Below are 22,618 nucleotides of genomic sequence, written 5' to 3' on the forward strand. Positions count from 1 at the left end.
TAGAACAAGCATAACCTACTTGCAAGTCACTTATTAGAAATTATTTTTTTCTGATATACTTCTCTACATAATTTTCATTAACTGTTACTGCACAGTATATTATAATATAACCCCTGGAGAGAGATCACAAACTAAACACCTCATAAACATTTTTAAATAAGTAAATTAAGTAAGGAGACAAAAGCTAGAGAAATAATTCAGGTATATAGAGAAAATAATATGCCCTCAAAAACTTGGTAGAGGATAGCATATCTAAGGAATAGATGTAGCAAAAATCTACTTAACAATTAAATCATGAAAACATATACCTGTCCAGATATTCAGCAACACAAACTAACATGGATCTAAAAGTCTTTGACTGTAAGGCGCTAAGAAGTCCTTAAACTTGAAAATACAATAAATCATATCTAAACTACTTGGAAACCCATGGAGCTGGGGGAGGGAGTACATGAGTTCCTCTTAATAGATTTCTAAATGAAAGCCTCTCCTTTCAGAGGTGAATAAGTCAACTTAAATGATCACTGTCTTTTTCAATCTGAAAGGATAATCTCACATCTGAAGCAATTATGCACCTGCAAGTTACAAGTAAATGATGTTTTGCTTCTAGTTTTCATATATGAAAACATGAGGACTTAAGTGACCCTAAATAAAATAAATGTTGGAAACTAGTACTTGTTTTAATAACTTCAGACAATAATAAAGAACTACAGTGATCTTTCAAAACATAATAATACTGTGACCCTTCTGGGTGATGACACTCAGAAGTATCTTGGGCATGTACCTTGGCTGCAGGCTCCTCCTCAGCCCAGGCCCTGGTCAGGGTGCGTACAGGAGGCAACCAATCAATGTGTTTTTGAGATTTCCCTCTGTCTTTCCTTATCTCTTCCACTCTCTCTAAAAATCAATGGGAAAAATATCCTATGGTGAGAATTTGAAGGGAAAAAAAAAAAAGAGCTTCCATATACATTATTGCAATTGATCTTCATACCCCTAGGTAGTAGGGAATTCCCATTTTAAAGATAATACAGATAACTTTTATGATGCCTTTGAAAAGTATGCTAATCCATATTATCATTTTGAAACCTATTTTTTCTATTCTGCAATGTTTCCACTTTTTTTTCTAACCACTGATGTCACAGTTCTTGAAAGGATGATTACCTAAATCATATGCAAATACAAAAACATTTATCTAGGAAAAAAACTGAAGGACCTCACCTACATTACAAAATTATTCTTCCTCTCCCAGGTCTGTGTTTCTTAGTGATTAGAGGTCAGCCTGAGAACTGAAGGGTCTCAGGAAGGGTCTCAGGTTTGATTCCCGGTGAAGGGCATGTACCTGGGTTGCAGGTTCATCTCCAGCCTCTGGTGAGTGCATGCAGGAGGCAACCAATCGATGTGTCTCTCTTACATTGATGCTTCTCTCTCCCCAACCCTCCCATTCCCTTCCACTCTCTTTGAAAATCAATGAGGGGAAAATATCCTTCCTTGTTTTTCCATAATTTTAATTATGGGAAATATCTATTATAATTGTATCTCTCATTTCTATGAAAAAGGAAAATATAACATTCTGAACATCTCTTCATTATCAAGCACTGTACTACCCACTTCAATTTGTAATTTCATTTACTTCCCCTGAACAACCCTGTCCTCTGTTTAATATTAGTTTCCACTTCATAGATAAGAAAACTAATACTCAGCAAGACTACCTAACTTGTTCAAATTCCCCAACCTAGCAAGCAGAAGGATCAGAATTCAAATCCAGATCCCCTTCAAAATCCACTATTCTCATTTTCCTCTCAAATAAACATAACTTCAATCACCAAAGAGAAAAGCATCAAAGTGATTTTTTTTAAGTATACAGCTTGTAAAATTTGGAGAAAATGGCATGAATTTAGACTCATGGTTGCTTTACAACTAGGAACAACTACTATAGGCCTACTGCTGAAATTGGCCTGACTGCACCAATCAAATGCTAAAGGGAGAAGAGATAAACCAAATAATTTATATACTTATACGCATAGCCCATGCACACAGGCAAAATGGTAGTGAAGACCTGAGAGGGAGGATTGGGGGGGAAGGGGGTGCGCTGGAGATATCTGTAATATTACCAATAAAAATATTTTTAAAATGAAAAAAAAATGCTAAAGGGAAGCCAAATTATACTTAAGGTGACAACAACCCATTTCATTTCAGCAACTGTCATGACCTTAGGATGACACCTGAAGGAATGAATTTGTCTTTGTTTCCAGAACAGCCAAAATACTATTTTTTGACAGTTCAAGATTTCATGCAGTGCTAAAATCTGTTTCAAGCGTGAGGTGCTGTGGCTCCTCCAAAGGAGAGAGGGAAATACTCCAAAATCAGAGGCTACAGAATGGTGATGGTCTTTTGGTGCAGTCCTTTGGAGCCAGGGGCATGGCTGTAGGAATCACCCCCGGGAGCAGCTTTTACACATCTCAGCATTGTAACAAACAGAACGCAGGCAGGCAACACTTTACGGTGGCCAGCCTCCCTTGAATGCTAGTTAGGCAATTTGTATTTCCTGATTTTGACATGTTACAGAAGGAAAATGCAGAAATACAATTTTGACAGGTGCCTGCGGCCTCCAACTAAGGTCACGTAAGGTCCTTTGATCGGCCACCTGGGGACCACAAAGACGTCTAAAGCGCTGTCCAGTTTCTTGCAATTAAGATGGGATGACGAACACGGAAACATGTGCCCTGCTGACGTCATGGAACGGAAAGGGGTAGCGTCCAGCTGCGTCACGTTCACGTCATAGGGCGCACAAGGGAAGTTAACACGGGGGGAAGTCATTTCTCTGAGAAAAACAAGCCAGCTACGACCCAAAGAATGATCACCCCCATGGAGAAGACATTTCAAAGGGGGCACTCTCCCTTCTCCCAAACCTTATGATCCCCTCATCACGCGGGAAAAGAAGAAGCAATCGGGTTCACCGGGGGCCAGGAACGGGATAGATGAGAAGGAATAACCCTGGCCTTGGGGATCCCGTTCTTGAGGGACCAGCGGGATGGGGATGAGCAGGGCATCTTTGGAGCCGGGCCTTCTCCACGGGAAAGGGGAGGCGAGCTCTGGGCACGGTCCTCAGCGCAGCCTGTGCGGCTCAGGACCCAACCTTCCCACACCAGCCCCAGCCTAGGTACCTGGAACTTAGTCCGTTCGGTAACCGGCGACTACGTGGGGTACAGGTTCCCCGAGCGCGCGCCCCCGACCGACGCGCCGAGCTGCGCGCGCACCGCGGGGCCTACGGCGTGCTCGTCCCCGGATGTCCGCGTGCTCGTCCCCGGATGTCCGCCCCGCCCCGCCCCTTCGGCGGCCCGGCCGGGAAGCGCGCGCGCCCCGAGCCGGGCTCCCCGAGAGGCGTCCCCGCGGTGCCTGAAAGTTCCCTCTTCGGCGCTTTCCTAGGCCGCAGCGAGCAGCGCGGGTCGGGAACTGTCCGCGGGGCCTCCTGCGGGAGGCGGTGCGGGAAGACCATTCCTGGAAGCGCCGGGGGCGGCTGGGGGGCGGGGTTGTTTCGGGCATTCAGGTGGGCGACCCGCCTAGGCATCTGGAAGGCCCGGGTAGCTAGGGAGGGTCGGGGCGGCGTCTCTGGCAACGGGGTGGTCGGGCAAAGGGTAAAGGGCAGCTTCCCGGTTGGAGAGCACCGCGTTTGAGAGCCATGGCCGCGTCTGGGGAGCCGGGGCGGCAGAGGCAGGAGGAGGCGGCGGCCGTGGTAGTGGTGGGCTCCTGCATGACCGACCTGGTCAGGTTTGTCTGGGGCCAGAGTGCGACTGGCGGGAGGGAGTGTGCTCTTCTCTGCGGATGCCCTGGGGCTGCTGAGGATGAACAGTGGCAGCTTTTGGTGTGAGCTGCAGGCTCCCCCCAGCCTGCAGTGTGCCCGATGGGGTGCAGGAGGTAGGATACGTTTGTCAGGTGAGGGGACAGTGTGGCCAGGGCGTAGTATACGCGCGAATGGTACCAAGAGCGCCTCCAAAGCTCTCATCCTGTTTTCCTGACCAGGCTGCTGAGCCTCCCCCCTTCGTGGCCCAAGTCATTTTACCCCCAAGAATGTGATGTGCCTGCCTCTAAAGGAAGTAAAGGATTTTGGTCCGGAACACTATCCAAGTTGGGTATTCCTGTCTGAACTTGTATAAAATGAGTGGAGCCAGAGGTCAAAGATCAGCCACCTTCAACCATATTGATGGTTGGCATCCCTGCAGTATTTCCTATTTACAACTTTTTTTTTTAATATATTTTATTGATTTTGTACAGAGGAAGGGAGAGGGATAGAGATTAGAAACATTGATGAGAGAGAGTCATCGATCAGTTGCCTCTTGCACACCCCCTACTGGGGATATACCCGCAACCAAGGTACATGCCCTTGACCGGAATCGAACCCGGGTCCCTTCAGTCCCCAAGCCGACGCTCTATCCATTGAGCTAAACCGGTCCCGGCGTATTTACAACTTATTTTACAGTATTCTAGTAACCGTGGATGGCAACATGAGTGTGAGTCAAATAAAACCCAGTAAACACAGTATTTAATCCATTTTTTAAATATTTTGTCTGTTTTAAAATATATTTTTATAGATTTTAGAAAAGAAGAGGAAGATGGAAACATCTCAAATTTATTTGAGTTCTGCATGCCCACACTGGCTATGGAGCCTCAACCCAGCCATGTGCCTTCTCTAGGAATCCATCAGTGACCTACTATTATGTAATAGTTCATAGGTCAATGCTCAGCAACTGAGTCACACTGGCCCAGCTACATCCATTTTTTTAAAGTGATCTAATCATGGCCCTGGCTGGTTTGGCTCAGTGGACAGAGCCTCGGCCTTGATTGGGTCAAGGGCACATGCCCATGTTCAGGGCTGGATCCCCAGTGGGAAGTATGCAGGAGGCAGCCAATCAATAATTCTCTCTCTTCATTGATGTTTCTAGCTCTCTCTACTCTCCCTTCCTCTCTGAAATCAATAAAAATATATTTTAAAGTGATCAAATCATGAAAGAATGGTTGATGAGATTAGATAGGGAGAGCCTTTCAATTTATCTTTTTTATGAAAATGTCTTATTATAAATGTAGTATTCATTGTTTTGTTTTGTTTTTTAAATAAATAAAAAGGATCAGATATTCTAAGAAAATCATACCACCAAGATTGCTTCAGTTTAATATTTGGTGAATAACTTCTCGGATATAATGCTATTTTTATATTATAAAAATAAAAAATGATCAGGCATTACTTTAGTAAGACCTCATCTGTCCAGCAACCTTGCTTTTCCCAAGGATAGCAGAGAACCTAGAAATAAATAAAAAGACCTTGGGACAATCTAAACAAGTTGCCAAATCCCAGCACCGAGCCACCTTTGTTGTTTCCTTAACCTGGAAAATAGTTCTAAGGTCTTCATATAACCAATTTAATCTCATATAGCTTAAAACATTTAGAAACTCTCATTTCCAGGCCAAAGTTAGAAAAAATGGAGAATAAAGGGGAGAGACTACTAGGGGCAGACAATAGTGATTGCCTGAAATCTGAAAGTGAATAGAGGAGTGTAAGAACAACCAACAAAAGACTTTTAAATGTCAGTAGCCTTTGTTTTTCCACAAATATTTGAGCTACCTTGTCCGACACTGTGCCAACATTGATGTCCTTCCTCTGGTGAGAGCGAATAACATTCAGTTAGGTTGTGAAGAGGCCTACACATCTTTTGGTAGAGCAAGAGGAAGCAAACCTTTCTGTAAAGAGGCAGATAGTAAGTATATAAGGTCTATTCTTTAAAAAAAAAAAAAAAAAAAAACTAAAAATGTAAAAACTTCCTATCCCAAGCCTTGCAAAAACAGCCTTCAGGCATAGTTTGCTGACTGTTCTCTAGAGCATTCTTGTCTTACAGCCCTGTATAGTGACTGATGTAAGTCATATGACTCTTTTCAAGAAAAAACAATATGGTACCCATTAAATTTTATATAAAAGTAGGGCATGTGTTTTTTTAGAAAGTTCCATCCAATATATTGAAAGCTTGTTACCTAAAGGAATAAACCCTCAGACATCTAAAATAATAGATTACTTAGAAAATCCATCTAGCGGAATGTTTACCATAAGTGAAGTAAGAAGAATAAGCTAAACAAGTTTTCCAAGTGACCTACCTAAATAAGAGTGTCAGGGTTAAAATTGAGAGCCACTTTCTTGTTAAACTACGTAAAGGCTCTCTGTGAAGCTTGACCCTCAGACATTAAAGATAATTACAGTGCTTCCTAAAATGAATACTGTTTTTAACTTTGGGGATGGTGGGATTAAAATCTCATTTCAGAACTAGAGGAACTTAGAAGTTTTTTTTATCCTAGCTCTTCAGTTTACAAATGAGTAAACTGAGGTCTTCATGGTGAGTCACCTCGCTAAGGTCTCTTCTCTTGTCATTTTCTTACTTCATAAAAGGTTCCTATTCCTGACATGAATCACTAGTAAAAATTGTATTCCCCTATAGACTCTCTCCTATGACTTTCCTATAACCTTCTCATGGTATGTGACTACTTCTGCCTCTGAAGATCTTTACAAAATACCTGAGTATGGGTTTTTGGTTAAAACCAAGCATCTGAGATAAACTTGAGTCCAGCTTTGCTAGTTATGATACATATCATGATTGTTTCCTATTGCTGCTATAACAAATTAGCACAAACGTAATGGCTTAAACAGTACGAATTTAATTGAGTTCTGGAGGTCAGAGGTGTGACTCAGATCTCACTGGGTAAAAAGGTCTTTGTTCCTTTCTGAAGGCTCTAGGGTAGGGGTGTCGAACTCAATCAGAGAAGGGGCCAAAATCTAAAATCCAGCCTAAATCTCGGGCCGAATGGTTTACTGAACAGTCATAAACTGTCATTGTGATGGAAACGCAGCAGAGTGCAGTGATGACAGCGCGGTGCGGGCCACATTGCAAGGCCTGGCGGGACGGATTTGGCCCTCGGGCCTTGTGTTTGACACATGTGCTCTAGGGGAAATCTATGGGGGAGTTGTTTTGGGTTTTTTGCCTTTTTCAACTTCTCATGGCCAGTTCCTCCCATCTCCAAAGCCTGCAATTGGTCAGTCAAGTTTTTTTCATATGGCATCACTCGGACACACTTCTGCCTCCCTCTTCTACATTATAAGAACCCTTATGATTATATTGGGCCCCAACAGATAATTCAGAATAACTGCCTTATTTTAAGGCATCTTATTAGCAACCATAATTACCCCTTGTCATAGAATACAACATACACATAAGTTCCAGGGATCAGGATGTGGACATCTTGGGGGAGGGGTTAAGGTTAAAGGTCAAAAAGTTTTATACCACTTAGATCACTGAAGCCTATCAGTCCATCTTCCACATTTTACATATGAGGAACTAAGAGAGGTTAAGTAACTCGCCCCAAATCACACAGCCAATTTGTGGCATAGTGACAGCTAGAATCCAGTTTTCCAAACCTTTATCTTTCCATTATGTCATTCTACCTCTAACTCTGTCTAGTAGTAACTGCCCTTTTCATCTACAGTTCACTTGAGAGCTTGAAGTCTATACATTCATTAACTGATTATTTTGTAAGGTGATAAGAAATAACAACTAAGGATTTATAATTCTCAGGTCTAAAGATGGAACTAACATAAGGAATAGGACTGAAGATACTAAGTTTAACTGTACACCCATGCCTATATTGTAGAATCACTAGACATAAAACTGCTTCAGTAACTCAGCCCTCTTGGATGGCATCCAAGTCCAACTCACTTTATACATTACATTACTGTGTGCCAGACACAGCTAATCCCATCAGTGAGCTACTTTTTTAAATTCATTTCTAATTTTAGTCCTCTATGAATAGTAAGTCCTGTACTAATAATTTTTTTAAATCATTAGCTCATCTAACATGGCAAATAGTGAATATTATTTAATACCTACCTGTATCTATCATTCTTCTCATCCTTTTTAGAACACTCTGAAGTTCCACATTGCTAAATCAAGCCTCTTCCGGTGGAAAATTAAGTCAGTTCTTCCAAAGACAGATTACCATGAAAACCCAATAACAAATGGACTTTCTTACACATTAGGCTCATAGGTCTTGGCTAATCATGTTTTCACTAATGATCTTTATTTTTTATGACATGTATCACACATTTTATTTTCAATTATCCATTCAACAAATATTTTATACTATTTGCCAAGAACTTTCCTAGCTGCTAAGGACACAACAATGAAAAAAAACACCAAAAATTCCTGCCTCGTGGAGCTTACATTCTAGTGGAAGAGACAGGATCAGTAGGAATAAGTAAAATGCACAGTATGTAGATAAATGCTGAGGAGGAAGATAAAGCACAAAAGGGGGGTGGGAGTACTAATTTTAGGTCATTGGCCAAAAGCTTTACTGAGAAGCTGATTTAGAGTAAAGACCTAGAGGAGGAAAGGAAGCAAACCATACAGGTACCTGGGGCTTCCCATTTGCAAAGACCCGGAGGTGGGACCATGCCTCTTATGATCAGTGTAGCTTAAGAAGAAAATGGATGATTAAAAGACATTGGCTCCTATCCTAAATGAAATGAAAATCCATTGGCAAATTTGAGCAGAAGAGTGATATAATGTGACTTTTTATACATATTTTCATTGATTTCAGAGAGAAAGGGAGAGAGAGAAACATCAATGATGATAGAGAATCATTTATTGGCTGCCTACTGCACACCCCCTACTGGGGATCGAGCCTGCAACCTGTATAGGCCAGTGGTCTATACACTGAGCATAACTGGCCAGGATGTGACTTATATTTTAATATACTCATCTGGGAGCTATGTGAGAATGGACAGAGGTAGGGAGGCCAGTTCGGGGCCGTTCACAACAGTCTAGCAAGAACTGATGATAGCTTGAAAACAGTTCAAGTGAAGAGAAGTGAGCATATTTTGATTGTATTTTGAACATAGAGCTGAAAGCTTTTGCTGAGGAGCACACAGGTCAAGGTTACTCCAAGTCCTATGGTCTCTGCCAGCAGAAAAGGAAGTTACCTTTGCTGAGATACAGAAGACTGTGAGCAGAGCAAGTTGGGCAGGGAGAGGGCAATAACACGCGCTCAGGATGGACATCTGAGATTTGAGATGACTATTGGACATCCAACTGAAGCCCCTTAGATATAGGAGTTCAGATTTTAGAAAAGAAGTCCAACTGGAGATGTAAATTTGAGAGTTGTCAGTATAAATGGTATTTAAAGCCGTGAGGCAGGATGAGATCACCGAGGGTCTGAGTTTCTAGGGAACTCTAACGTTTAGAGGATACATTTTTTTACACAATTTATCTCTTATCTCCAGGTGTCTACCACTAAAACTTGCTTTGAGGCAAGTCTAACAGAAACCCATGTTTACATTTCCATGGCAATAGACTATGATGTCAGCTAAAACCCTGTGTTACATGTTCCAATTAAAAGTGATGGCTTGAGAGATAAGGCTCATGTTCAGCCAAGCATCCAAATTTAATCCCTGGCAAGTCAGGAAATGATTGCTCAGTTCTCAAGAGATTTTAATTGGATAGTGGAATAAGTGAATTGAGAAGCTTTTAGATCCAAAGTGGATAAAACGTTGGACCTGCATTACTAACACATTTAAAAAACAGGGGAAAAATCAACTAAGATATTATAATGTACGTAGAATGTGTTTGACATGTTACAGTGACCTTCTAACCTGCATTGTACCAGAAGCCCTTTGACTTGTGATAGCTAGAACCTCGAAATCTTTTGCAGTCACAACTTCAGAGAAGCAAAAGCCAAAGGAATATTGATCCAAAAAAGTATGCTTTCTCAACATTAGAGGAGTATAATATCCTATATTATTCTTTCTGCCCCTTAAATTGTCTTGCAAGTTGCTTAGCAGTTACCAGTCAATATTTAAATAATGATTTTGTTAAACATGTTTCTGTCAACAGAATTCCCTAATATCAAAAAGAAATCACTTATGGGAAACTTGCTAATTTGGGGCCTTTCCAAGAAAATATGTTAAAAGTAAATTACATATGACAAAAAGCACATGCTGTGTGGTCCCTTTATAAGCCATTCCTTTGCCAACTCTTTTTGCCATAGTGTGTGTATTCTTGGGAGAGCAAGGTAAGGAAGGCTTTGTGATGACAGTTGCTCCAGTATTTTGATTACTTGTGCATAATGGAATACTGGCACTGTACTATGTTCTAGGATACCGCAATTAGTTCATTGTCTTTGAGGAACTTACAGTCCAAGGAAGAAGGCCCATAGAAAAATAGAACATTGTAGAATGATGTTGTAAATACTTGCAGGTCCTGTGGGAACCCAGGAAAAAGTTCCTGGGTGAAATGCCTCCCGAGTCAAGTCTTGACAAATAAGCAGGTGCTAGCCCAACACAAAAAGAGCAGGGAGTCACAGATGTGGGAGTGCATGGGGTGTGCCAGGGACAGCAACCGCTGGGTCTGTAGCACATCAGATGAAGGTGTTGATGAAGGCCCTTATTACCCAGGCTAGGTGCTTGGGTTTTATTCTGTAGGCCCTGGGAGCCAGCGACAGGCTCCAAGTACAGGAATGATGTGGTCAGATTTATATTTCACTTAGCTCACTCAGTGCCAAGGGCAGATTGAAAAGGTGGCAATGTTTTGAGGGTATCAAAGGCATTCTTTTTGAAGACTGGGAGACCAGTTTGAAAGGTAAAGCAGTAGTAGTCACAAAAGATGATGAAGGCCTGAACTAGGACAGTAGTGGGGATGAAGAAGTGGGGAAAAGTTAGAGAAATATTTAAGGGATAAAATAGTTGAAAACATCTGTTCAGTAAAATCTGTTAGGTAAAATGCATGAATCAAGCATTCGTTTTCTGGTCCTTTCTGAGCAAACCCTGATGCTGACAGTTAGCGTTCCTAAACTGACAAGATCTAGAAAGCGGAGTTCTTGGAAAGTGTCTCATCTTATGGAACAAGAGAATTCTATGCTTCATACTTGTTGGGGAAGACCACTATATTGTAATTTAGTTTTCACTATTTCTTTTTTTATTAAATGTATTGGGGTGACATTGGTTAATAGGGTCATATAGGAGTGAAGTGTACATTAATATGATACATGATCTGTAGATTGCATTGCTTGCCCACCACCTAAAGTCTAATCATCTTCCATCACCATATTTTTGGCACTTTTTACCTACTACCACTCCTCCAACCCCTTTTCTGTAGAAACCACCAAACTGTTGTCTGTGTCTCTGAGTTTCAGTTTTCTAAATATTGCTAAGTGAAATAAGTTAGAAAAAGCTAAGGATCATATGATTTCACTCAATTGGGGTATAAAACTGAAACTCAGTTTTTACTACTTCTTAAATAACATTATTATGTCTTCTTTGATCCAATAGTTATTCAGAAACATTTTTAAAATCTCTTTACTCTAGAGCCCTGTGCATGAAATTTCTGCACAGGTAGGTCCCTAGGCCTGGCCAGCAATCAGGGCTGATAGGGGCCACCAATAGGGGCCTTCCTTCATTCCACGCCACCCCCTGGTGGTCAGCGTATGACATAGTGAGCGATCAAACTCGGGTCTCCCGGTCAAACTCCTGAAGGAACACTTTGCATATTAGCCAGATAGATAGATAGATAGATATGGAACTTTTTAATTTATCTTTTTATTATTAACTTCTAACCTGTTAAGGTCAGAAAATATTTTCTAAACAGACTATTCTGTGAAATTTGAAGAGACTTTATTTACAGTCTGGTACCTCGTTAATTTTTGTAAATGTTCATTGTATACATTAGAAAAATTATGACTTAATATATGTTAGCCAGGTGTCATATATATATATATATATATATATATATATATATATACACACACACACACACACACACACACACACACACACACACTAGAGGCCTGGTGCATGAAAATCCATGCACTGGAGGAGGGTCCCTCAGCCCAGCCTGCCCCTGTGAAGCCACAGCCTGCATAGCCTCGGTTTCAAAGACCTGGAGAAAGGGCTGAAATGCAAATTAAAACACAAGAAATATAAATTTGAAATTATGGGAGAGCCAGTTGTGAATCTAGTTCAAGGGACTAAGTTCCACTGAATCTCCATTCCCATCTGCTTTAATTTACTAGAATACACAGTTGCCTTTTAGGAATGCAAACAGACATATCAAAGGTGATTGTTTAGTAAACAGTAAGATCATCAGGTTGGGGGAGTTGCTATAGGCCACTGAGTCAGCAGTAGGTAATAAAATGCAAATATTCACCCTGTGAATATCACAGACCCCAATTCAGCCTTCTGGTGGGTCTTCTCACATTTATATTAATTACTGTTGATCTTGGTTCTCAGCATGCCCCCTCACAATCCAGGAGCCCTCAGGGGCAGGAGGCAATCCTGCAATCTGGAAGGCCATGCTCCCATCACACCTCTGCTGCTGCCATTGCCAGCAGCGCAAGCCTCGGGCAGCCCTGGGCGGCTGGGCAGCTGCCATCCAAGGCTTGCCTGTACCTCAGGCCGGCTCTGGGTGGCTGGGAAGCCGACATCTAAAACTTGCCTGGGTGGCTGTGGATCTGAGGGGACTTGGGGACTCCAGAGGCAGGCGCACGAAGCAGGTGGGCCTAGCCATGCCACACACCTGCCACCCCAACAAGGCTGAGGGACTGGGCACCGCCATCTTTGTGAAGGCATGATGGTAACTTAGCATATTCTCTCTTTATTAGATAGGCTATATGTTCATTGGGCCAACCTGACCTTTTCTCTGATTGATCTGTCAATTACTTAAGGAATTGTGTTCAAATTACCAACTTTGATGGTAAATTTGTCAATTTCATTGTGTATGTGTGTGTGAATATTATACATATATATTATTGTACATATATATATTATTGTACATATATTATTGTACATATATATATTATACATATATATTTTATTGGTTGTATTAGAATTAGAACCTTTTGCTGCTCAATTTACTATTTCAGTTAAAGTTTACCTCATCTTTATCTTTTTGTACTCTAAGCTTTTACTTTGGATGACACTGATAAAGCTATCCAGTTTTATTTTAGCTGCTATTTGCCATATTTTACCATTTCACATATTTTAAACTTCCTCAGTTCTTATGTTTGAGGTGTATGTTTTATAAAGAGCACATAGCTGGATTTAGTCTTTCTGTTGGCTTGTTCTATTATATATTCTTTTTTAGGACTATATTTTTTGTGTGTTTTATCTGGAGAATATAATCATTTAATGTGAGTTCTGATGTGTTTGGAATTATTTCAAACATGTTATTTTATAATAAACTACTCTTTGGAATAGTTTATCAAGCTCATTAAGGTTGTGGAGCATAAGGAAGTCATGACGCTTTTTGCATATTATCATAAAATATTAAGCTTAAGTTAACTATATTCATATTTCACATGAAATTACATTTTCTCTTCTATTAAATTACAATTTACAGAGTAATGAGCCCAAGGGTTGAAGAAGAAAAGTTAAATTTGAGAACATTCTGTTCATCAACCTAATTCCTTCTGAACTCTAGGGAAAGTAGCTGCTTATTTGGTCTTTCCATCTTAGCATTGTGATTCAGTTTGCACAACTCCAATGCTGTTCAGAAGCATAGCTACCAGAAATTACACAAGAAGTTACAAAAACATGAACTATGGATGGGTCCAAGGGGCTTTAAGGACATTTGTGAATAATATATTTTAGTGGGTTTTGGAGTCAGACCAACCTGGCTCTGCCATCTTCTTCTGAGAGAACTTAGGTATGTTTTTTAATCTAATTCTCATTCTCCTTATCTGTGAAATGTAGATCAAAATAAGAACAATTTTTTCATGGGATGATTGTAAGGATTAGGTGATTTAGTGGTCATAAAGTGCCTAGAGCAGTACTTATCTTATGATAACCACTCAGGAAATGGTATCTGGCACAATTAATGTATTACTAGTATATATTTTAATAAATGTTTATTGGGCACATGATATGAATAGGCACAGTCTTAGGCCATAGTGATACAAAACTGAATGTGATACAGCCATAAGAGAAACATGCATAGATTGCTAGAACGCAGAGGCAGGGCAACCACCCACACTGTTACATTAGGACTCCCAGATACCCCACTGTTACATGCCCCCTCACAATCCAGGAGCCCTCGGGGGCGGGAGGCAATCCTGCAATCGGGAAGGTGATGCTCCCATCACACCTCCCATTACTCCTCCCAGAGGAGTAACATCTGAGTTGAATTTTAAAGGATGTCTATGGATAAGCTCAGCACAGAAACAGGGAAAGAACTTTCCAGGCATAGGGAATTGGCAATGAAAAGAGGTTTGAAATACTAATAAGATTTTAAGAATGAGCTCTAATCTATTATAACATTTAGTGGAGGCTGCCACTCTCTCCCTTGTAACATCACTTAATATCATGGCCAAAAGAAGCAGAGGAATGGAATGAAGTATATAGGTCCTTTTTAATACAGAGTTTGCTCATGTTAATAATGTTAAGTATTTGTCTGTTATATCTACTGGCTGTCCAACATTACAGTCAAAATTGAGAGGACAAAATCCAAAATAGATAAAGAATTAATACAACTTAATAGCAAAAAAAAATGCAAACAATTTGATTTAAAAATGGGCAGAAAAACTGAAGAGACATTTTTTCAAAGAAGATATACAGATGGCCAAAGGATACATGAAATGATGCTCAACATCAGTAATCATCAGAGGAATGTAAATCAAAACCACAATGTGGTATTATGCAGACCTGTTAGAATGATTATCAAAAAGACAAAATATAATGTGTTGGTGAGGATGTGGAGAGAAGAGAACCCAGTGCACTGTTGGTGGGAATGTAAATTGGTACAGCCATTGTGGAAAACAATATGGAGGTTCCCCCAAAAATTAAAGTGGAACTGCCATATTTCCAGAAATTCCTCTCTGGGTATTTATCCAAAGAAAACAAAAACACTCACTGAAAAAGATACCTTCACCCCTGTTTTCATTGCAACATTACTCACAATAACCAAGATATGAAAACAACCTAAGCATCCATGAATGGGTGGACGGATGGGCGGACAGATAAATGGATAAAGAAAATGTGATGCACACACACACAATGGAATATTATTATAAAAAGGAAATCTTGCCATTTGCAGTAACATGGTGGACTTTGAGGGCATTATGCTAAGTGAAATAAGTCAGAGAAAGACTAATAACATGATCTCACTTACGTGAGAATTCTAAATAAATAAATAAACAAACGAGGTCATTGACACAGAACAGATTGGTGGTTGTCAGAGACAGGTGGTGGGAAGGTGGGCAAAATAGGTAAAAGGGGGTCAGAAGGTACTACTTTATAACTTCCAGTAAGTGTCATGGGGATGAACTGTACCACAAGTGACTATGGTTAATAATACTGTATTGCATATTTGGAAGTTGCTAAGAAGGTAGATCATTTTAAAAAATTGCCAAAGCCAAGTAGCATAGTATAGTTTAAAAGACCATAGCAATGGAATCTGTTAGACCTAATTAAAGTTAGACAACCTAACAGATACGTGCATTTTGAAAAACCATTACTGTTTTGAATTCTCACTTTCACCTAAAACAAGAGATGATAAGGCTTACACTAGCACATCTTAACAAATGTACTGTGAAGCTCAAATATAATGTAATCAGTTCTTGATATTCATGATGATGAGAATGCAAAAGAAGCATAAGCACCAAAACCCAAAAATAGTAGATAAATTAAAATTTGTATTAATTGGGTCCAGGAAACATTTTTGTATGCTGATTTATCCTTCTAATTTTATTTTACTTAGGATAAAATTAATTCCATTTGTATTTCTTTAACCTACACCAGCATATGGCAGGAAGAAGCCTAGATAATTACAGCATGGTGACAGAAGTCATTTTGGAATTTAAAAATTACTAAACTTAATTGGCAAAACAGAAGATAAAATATCGATTTTGTAGTTGTCGCTTCTTACTTGGCTTGTCTTCAATGAATTAAAAGTTTTTTTTCATCAGAACTTCAATAAATGCTTTAGTCTCACTATTTCCCTTTGTGCTCCATTTTTCTGCATCCTGATTTTTCCACATACCTTATATGCCATCCTATAATTGTCCAGTCCTCACTCCCTAAACCCCCATATGCACATATTTCTCCTACCCTCTCCTTTTGAAGCTTCTAGTTCCAAAATTAGCTCCTTTGTACCTTCCTTCCAAGTTTCTATTTTTTCTTGGGACTTTTCTCAGCTGGGTGTAAATATATATATATATTCAAACAATTAGTTGACATTATTGATATTTTCATTTTTAAATATATCTTTAATATTTTGCACTTATTGTCCCCATTATTCTGACCATATTCATGTTTAATAACAAGTTTACATTTCCCCTTGGACTATAGTTTCCCTGCCACGCCTCACCATATGACTTATCATGTATTTAGGCATCTATCTACCCAACTATCATACAAGTGTCTTTTGCAGTATAGACCATTCAAAAAATATATTAAATCTTACCATGTTGGCGTAACTAGTACCAGACCTACCTTCCCACCATAAATAACTAGAAAATGGGATAAATATGAAACAAAATATATGAAGCAGCCATTTCATCTATTGAACTACTGTTGTGTTATCCAGAAGAGAATGAAAACAAATAAGGTGATTCCAGGAGGCTCATTATTGGCCCAGAGAGGAGGAACTCGAGGAAATCATGGCAGTATCAGTGAGATGAGGAAAGTACATTTATAACTTAGGGAGACTCAGGTGGCTAGAATTTATGGGAACGTGTACTGGAGAAGAAGGAGCTAATCAGGGGAAGGTCCAGAAATCTGCAAAGGAGTCCCCATAAGTCTGTTACTAAATACTAAATGGAAATAGAGAGAGAGAAAGTCCACAAAGCTGGGCAACTACTGAAGAGTTCTAAGCTGGACATTTCCCAGAAATCATACAGGAATGGGAGGTGTTGAGTTCTAACTAGCCAGAGAGCATTCCATAAAAATCCCAGAATATCCACAACTTAGTAGAAGGGTGAACTTGCCCTAAAGGCTACCCCAAACTCACCTTAACTAATCTCAAAACTATCCTCAGAAGAATGGGACAGATCCTCAAATTACTTAACTGCCTGAAAAAAAAAAAAAAAATCTACCTTTTAGAAAAACAACTTAAGACGCTCAACAATGTAATATTTTCAATATTCAGCATCTATTTAAAAAATAGTCATGCAAAAAAATTAGGAAAATGTGATCCATAACCACCTAATTTACAAACCTCAGAAGTTAGAAACATGGAAGATTTAGAGATTTCTCCCCTGGACGCATTTATTTACATTCTAGAGGTTGTAAACCGAGAGACCTGCCCCACCTCCTGAGAAGATTTTGTTATATTATAAAGCAAAGGTCCTCTTTGGCCTCCTTCCCTCCTCCTGTTACCCCCTTCCCAGAGGAAAAGAGGAGCAACAGCTGTGTCAACTGTCCTATATAAACTCCAAAAATTCATTATTTTGAGGTTTCTCTCATCGTGTTATCTGTTGGGATTGGGACAGAGAACTAATTAATGCAATTATGAGTAAAAGGCTGTCTCTGATCCAGAAAACCTGGTGTTTCTTGCCAGAATGGATGAATAAATACTTAACAGAAATTAAAATAGGAATCAGGAGGTCATGGTTTGATTCAGGTCAGGGCACATGCCCGGGTTGCAGGCTCAATCCCCAGTGGAGTGCATGCTGGAGGCAGCCAATCAATGATTCTCTCGTCATTAATTTTCTATCTCCCCCCTCTCCCTTTCGCTCTGGAATCAATTTTTAAAAAGTTGAAAAGGATAAAATAGAAAGGGGGTATTTCTTATAAGGTGGCTGGGAAGGTCTCTCTGAGGAGGTAACATTTGAGCAGAGATGTGAATGAAAGGAAGCCATGTAAGAACACACCCGGGAGAAGACCATACATAACATGCTCCTCTTGTTGGCTCTCCTAAGTGCTTAGCCCAGTTATTCACACATAAGCAGAATTCAGATAAATAAGGGTCAAGGGTATGGCGTTCTGAAAGGCTGGCCACTTCTGGCTAGAGGACTGTTTTTTCTATTCTATAAATTCAAGAGTAGCTACATCCTCAGACAAATGACTTGTTAGCTAGGAAAAGATTGGCTAGAAATCAAAATTCAGTGAAGAACTGTTTCAAATATAATTCGTGTTTCATTTCCTTGACTAAATCATATATATGTCTGCAAATGTTGGGTTAGGAAGCACGGACTGGAGTTTTTGTTGGGCGGCTAAGTTGTTTTTACGGAGGTAGAAATAGGTACTAACTTGGTTTGCAAAGTACTCTCCTCCTCGTAAACGTGGCATACCCAAACGCTGAGAAGAACGGGTAGAGTTGGAGAGCACAGGCAGCAGGAATAATAAGTGAGCGTAATGAATTTTAATTGGGCCATAACTAATAGAACGATCCTTATTCTAGTTGTACGGTGTGTCAGAAGCTTGTAGCCAGAAGAAGAAAGGATGGAATACAAAAGCCAAAAGGCAGCGCAGTCCCGGACTCTGGGCTGAGCCAGTTATTAGTGTGACCTTTTTGGTCGAAACCCTTCTCTCTATTTCACCAGGTCATTCCTCTCTCTGCTGTGAATCATCTCTGAGAATCTGTAACAAGCACATCATTGTCAAGAAGTTAAAAGCAATGATAAGTTGTTCTGCTAACACCTGTCAGTGAAATAACTCAGAGCACAAAACCCGGGCATTTAAGGAGTTGACAAGTATTATTAAACCTGTTTTGCAAGAGAAGAAGCTGGTTGAAAGAGGGAAAGCTGTCAAAGGTAATAGAGTCAGTAAGAGGCTCAGGGCCTCTGCCTTGCACAAGCAGGCTCACCCCGTGGCCTCTTGTGGCCCAGGAAATCAGAGGGCCATCCAGGAACAGTTATCGACGTTTCCTTCTGTCCAACTTTAAAATGCCATGACCTTTTTAAAGCTACGAATATGTCTTAAATTCAAGTATAATTCTTATGACTGGTTTTCTCTGTTTGAGTTTTTTCCCCCATTCAGAAATTTATACTATGTTAAATTATTAGACGCTAGCAACAGTCTATTTCTCCCAGTACTGCTTCCTTTTTTTTTTTCTTTTTTTTTCTTTGAGCACTGTAACTTGTCTGTCTTTGGCACCTTGCTAAGCCTCATGTCTGAATTGAGGTGGATCATAGTAATGCTTTCCTCCGGGGGATGAGACTTTGTGCAGTTCCTCCCTTGAACCTGAACTGAATTTCATGATTTCATTAAAGAAAAAAGATAGGAAACCTAATTTAAAGTTAATTAGGATTTATAATTCGGAAATTCTTCTGCCTTTTTTTTGTAACTAACTTTTTTAGTTGCTCTCTACTCTATTTACTTCTATTAAAAAAAATAATAAACAAGGAATAAGAAGTGTTAATGTGGGTTTAACAGAAAGCAGAGCATAAGACAAACGCTTAAACACAAATACCCTATTCAGGACTCTGACCCAAGGAGCAAGAGCCAGGGACAGGGCAAGCGAAGCAGAGGAGTGGGAAGAGCCTTACAAAAATGCCTGCCATGTTCAAGTTGGCCACCCCTATGCACAACTAGTTGCTCAATCCTGCAGGACAGCCTGACGAACCAGAAACCCAGGAGTGGACAGAGTGGCACTGTTAGGTGGCTGGCACCTGCAAGGAGCCAGCTGGAGCCTAGGAAGAGCCAGTGGCTAGAAGACGTTGCAGGGACAACAGATGACTCTGAGGTAGAGAGAAGTGGTCTCCCATAACACACAACTCTATTTTCGTTGCATGCACTTCTGCGTATGAGGATAGAAAGTAAAACATGAACTCTTGCTCCCTACCCCCACCCTGTCATTAACATTTCATTGTCTATGCATTCACATATCATCTGAGACCATATACATAAACCTTTTTTTCCTTTTAAAAATATGCATTGGGTCATACTAATCTTGTCCTGTGACATGTTTTTTCAACTCCTGTATTACTTGCTTCGTGGTTAGATTTTTTTCCTCATCGTCAGCAAGTTGATTATGCCCTATAGGAAGTACATTGGAAAACACTGACTTTACATTTTGGAATTAATGCATTAGTGGAGGAATGACAGAGTTCCTGCTTGTAGAAGAGGAATGCTGCTGATACTGGGAATGCAGTGGGAATGCAGTGGGCATGGTCTGGTAAAACATGGAATTGTCATTTCCAGACAACTGGTCATCCCTGCCAATGTCCTCCTCCTTCCACACCTCCACAGCCTCAGTTCAGAAGAATGGAGATTACACAAAGGAGACATAGAAAAGAGATGTAGGAGAGGAAAGATAATTTTCCCTCCACCCTTCTGAGTTCTTTGACCGAGACCCCTGTAATAAAAGATCAACAAGAGAAAAACAAACAGAAGTTTATTAAAATTGTATCCCTCATTATATACATGGGGGAAAGCCAGAAGAAAAAAAAAATGAGTAACTCCTCAAGTTGACTTCAAATTGAGTGCTAAGTAACATTTTAATAGGGTAAAGGGAGGAGAGGTAGAACTTTTAAGAAAGGTGAATGGGCCCTGGGAAGACATGGAAGGTATGTTTGCGATAGGCAGAGAAGCAAAGTTCAGGGAAAGCCTCTTCCCTGAATCCGCTGTTTCTCAAGTGCCTACAGCTCAGAGTAATATACCGAAGTGGCATGTTTTGGGGTAGTGTGTCCCGAACTCCTACAGTCATATTTTGGGGTGGCCTATTCTGCTAACCCTGAGAGAAGGTGAGCCATAAACATCTGTTCAATCAGCAAATATGTTAACCCCATACTAAGTGACAGGCAACAGAAATAAAGTGGGGAACATGACAGACTGTCCTCAGGCAGAGAAGGTCTACAATTGAGAGAAGAGAGAAGAGAAGAGAAGAGAAGAGAAGAGAAGAGAAGAGAAGAGAAGAGAAGAGAAGAGAAGAGAAGAGAAGAGAAGAGAAGAGAAGAGAAGAGAAGAGAAGAGAAGAGAGAAGAGAAGGAAGGGAAGAGGAGGGGAGGGGAGGGAAGAGAGGAAGAGAGGGAAGGGAAGAGGAGGGGAGGGGAGGGGAGGGGAAGAGAGGGAGGGGAGGAAGGGGAAGGGGAAGGGAAGGGAAGGGAAGGGAAGGGAGGGGAGGGGAAGGGAAGAGGGAAGGGAAGGGAAGGGAAAAGGGAAGGGAAGAGGGAAGGGAAGAGGGAAGGGAAGAGAAGGGAAAATGGAAGGAAAGGGAAAGGGAAGGGAAAATGGAAGGGAAGGGAATGGGAAGGGAAAAGGGAAGGGAAGGGAAGGGAAGAGGGAAGGGAAGGGAAGGGAAAAGGGAAGGGAAGGGGGAAAGGAAGGGAAGGGAAGGGAAAGGGGAAGGGAAGGGGGAAGGGAAGGGAAAGGGGAAGGGAAGGGAAGAGAGAAGAGGAGGGGAGGGGAGGAGAGGAGAGGAGAGGAGAGGAGAGGAGAGGAGAGGAGAAGAATAGGGCAAAGAAGCAGAAGATAAAAAAAAAAAAAAAAAAAAAAAAAAAAAAAGATCTCCGGAGAGGAGAGGAGAGGAGAGGAGAGGAGAGGAGAGGAGAGGAGAGGAGAGGAGAAGAATAGGGCAAAGAAGCAGAAGATTAAAAAAAAAGATCTCCAAAGGAGTGAGGAATTCCAGTAATGGCTGCATTAGTACAGTGCTTGTCTTACTATACATTGTCTAAATCCCAGCCATCTGCTCCCACATCAAACCCGATTTCACTTCTCCCCCACATACTAGTACATGTATATCCCAATAATAATATGGTGGTATATTTTTCATGGTTTGATAATACACTTGATTCAAACCAGTGGCGTGTGACCCAGATATAAGTATAAATATAGTGGAAGTCCTACGTTTCTTTAGTGACAGTCTTACTAATTAAATTATTTGGCCTGTTTTTTAGCCACATTGGATAGTTTTTCTCTTTAAAGTTGTTATGAATGTTGTTTATAGCAGCATCAATAAGCCAAGAATTCACATAGTTACTCAATCACACAGATTACTCATCATTGCCTGTTCATAACAGAATCCTAAAATGTTTAAGATTTCTGATGCAAATCAAAATCTCATCATCACTTGTCATTGCTAAATTAAATGACAGGATAATAACATTACATTAAAACCATTTTTCCCTTGATTGAGTACCTCTTTCAGAAGTGAACCTTGTAGATGTATATTTTTTTCATCAGTACTATAAATGCATTTAGAATCCGAGATAAAAATAGACTTGAAAAGGGGAGGAGTGGAGTGGGATGTTTTCAAATTATTGATGAATCTCTTGAATCTCAAATAACCATATTTGACAGTGGCTTAGCTCAATTTGAGACTTTCAGAGCTACATAAAGGAGGTTCCAGGTTGAACTTGGTCTTTATTGACACAATCATGCGTTCCTGTCAATAGTCATATGGCATCCCACTGCAAACAGGCTGTCAGTGACCTGTAGGAACTGGCATTGTTTCGTTACTCTAATACGAAAAGATGCTGGATAGATCACAGTCTCTATTGAAAATGAACGTGAATTTCTAATCTGCTAAAACAAAGTAGGTTCTCAGTTGACTTACCATGTAAACTTCTCTCTTGGCCTTTCTTTCCCACCTAGAGCTAATTAACCTTTTTGATCAGACCTACCACCTCTCCATCTGCTCCATCTGGCCTTTGGCCTGCTTCT

The 22,618-nt window shown here is 40.4% G+C and overlaps 2 protein-coding genes across 9 annotated transcripts in view; one reads left to right on the top strand and one right to left on the bottom strand.

Moving 5' to 3' along the window:
* Window positions 1–3,341, bottom strand: part of BABAM2 (BRISC and BRCA1 A complex member 2) — a 317,151-nt gene extending 313,810 nt beyond the window's left edge. For both annotated transcript variants that reach the window (XM_045580572.1, XM_036434893.2), the window contains exon 1: window positions 3,162–3,341. The gene's annotated coding sequence lies outside the window, so the exon portion shown is untranslated. The remainder of the gene's footprint in view (window positions 1–3,161) is intronic.
* A 267-nt stretch (window positions 3,342–3,608) lies between these two features.
* RBKS (ribokinase) overlaps window positions 3,609–22,618 on the top strand; it is a 70,479-nt gene continuing 51,469 nt past the window's right edge. For 5 of the 7 annotated variants that reach the window (XM_036434894.2, XM_045580576.1, XM_045580577.1 and 2 more), the window contains exon 1: window positions 3,614–3,765. In XM_036434894.2, coding sequence (XP_036290787.1) covers window positions 3,677–3,765 — 89 coding nt within the window. In that variant the 5' untranslated portion in view covers window positions 3,614–3,676. Of the gene's footprint in view, window positions 3,766–18,558; window positions 18,769–22,618 lie in introns of all 7 variants that reach the window. The other 2 variants (XM_045580575.1, XM_045580574.1) reach the window with 2 other exon arrangements.

The sequence above is a fragment of the Pipistrellus kuhlii genome, unplaced genomic scaffold (genome assembly GCF_014108245.1).
Source record: "Pipistrellus kuhlii isolate mPipKuh1 unplaced genomic scaffold, mPipKuh1.p scaffold_m20_p_13, whole genome shotgun sequence".
Taxonomy (NCBI): domain Eukaryota; kingdom Metazoa; phylum Chordata; class Mammalia; order Chiroptera; family Vespertilionidae; genus Pipistrellus; species Pipistrellus kuhlii.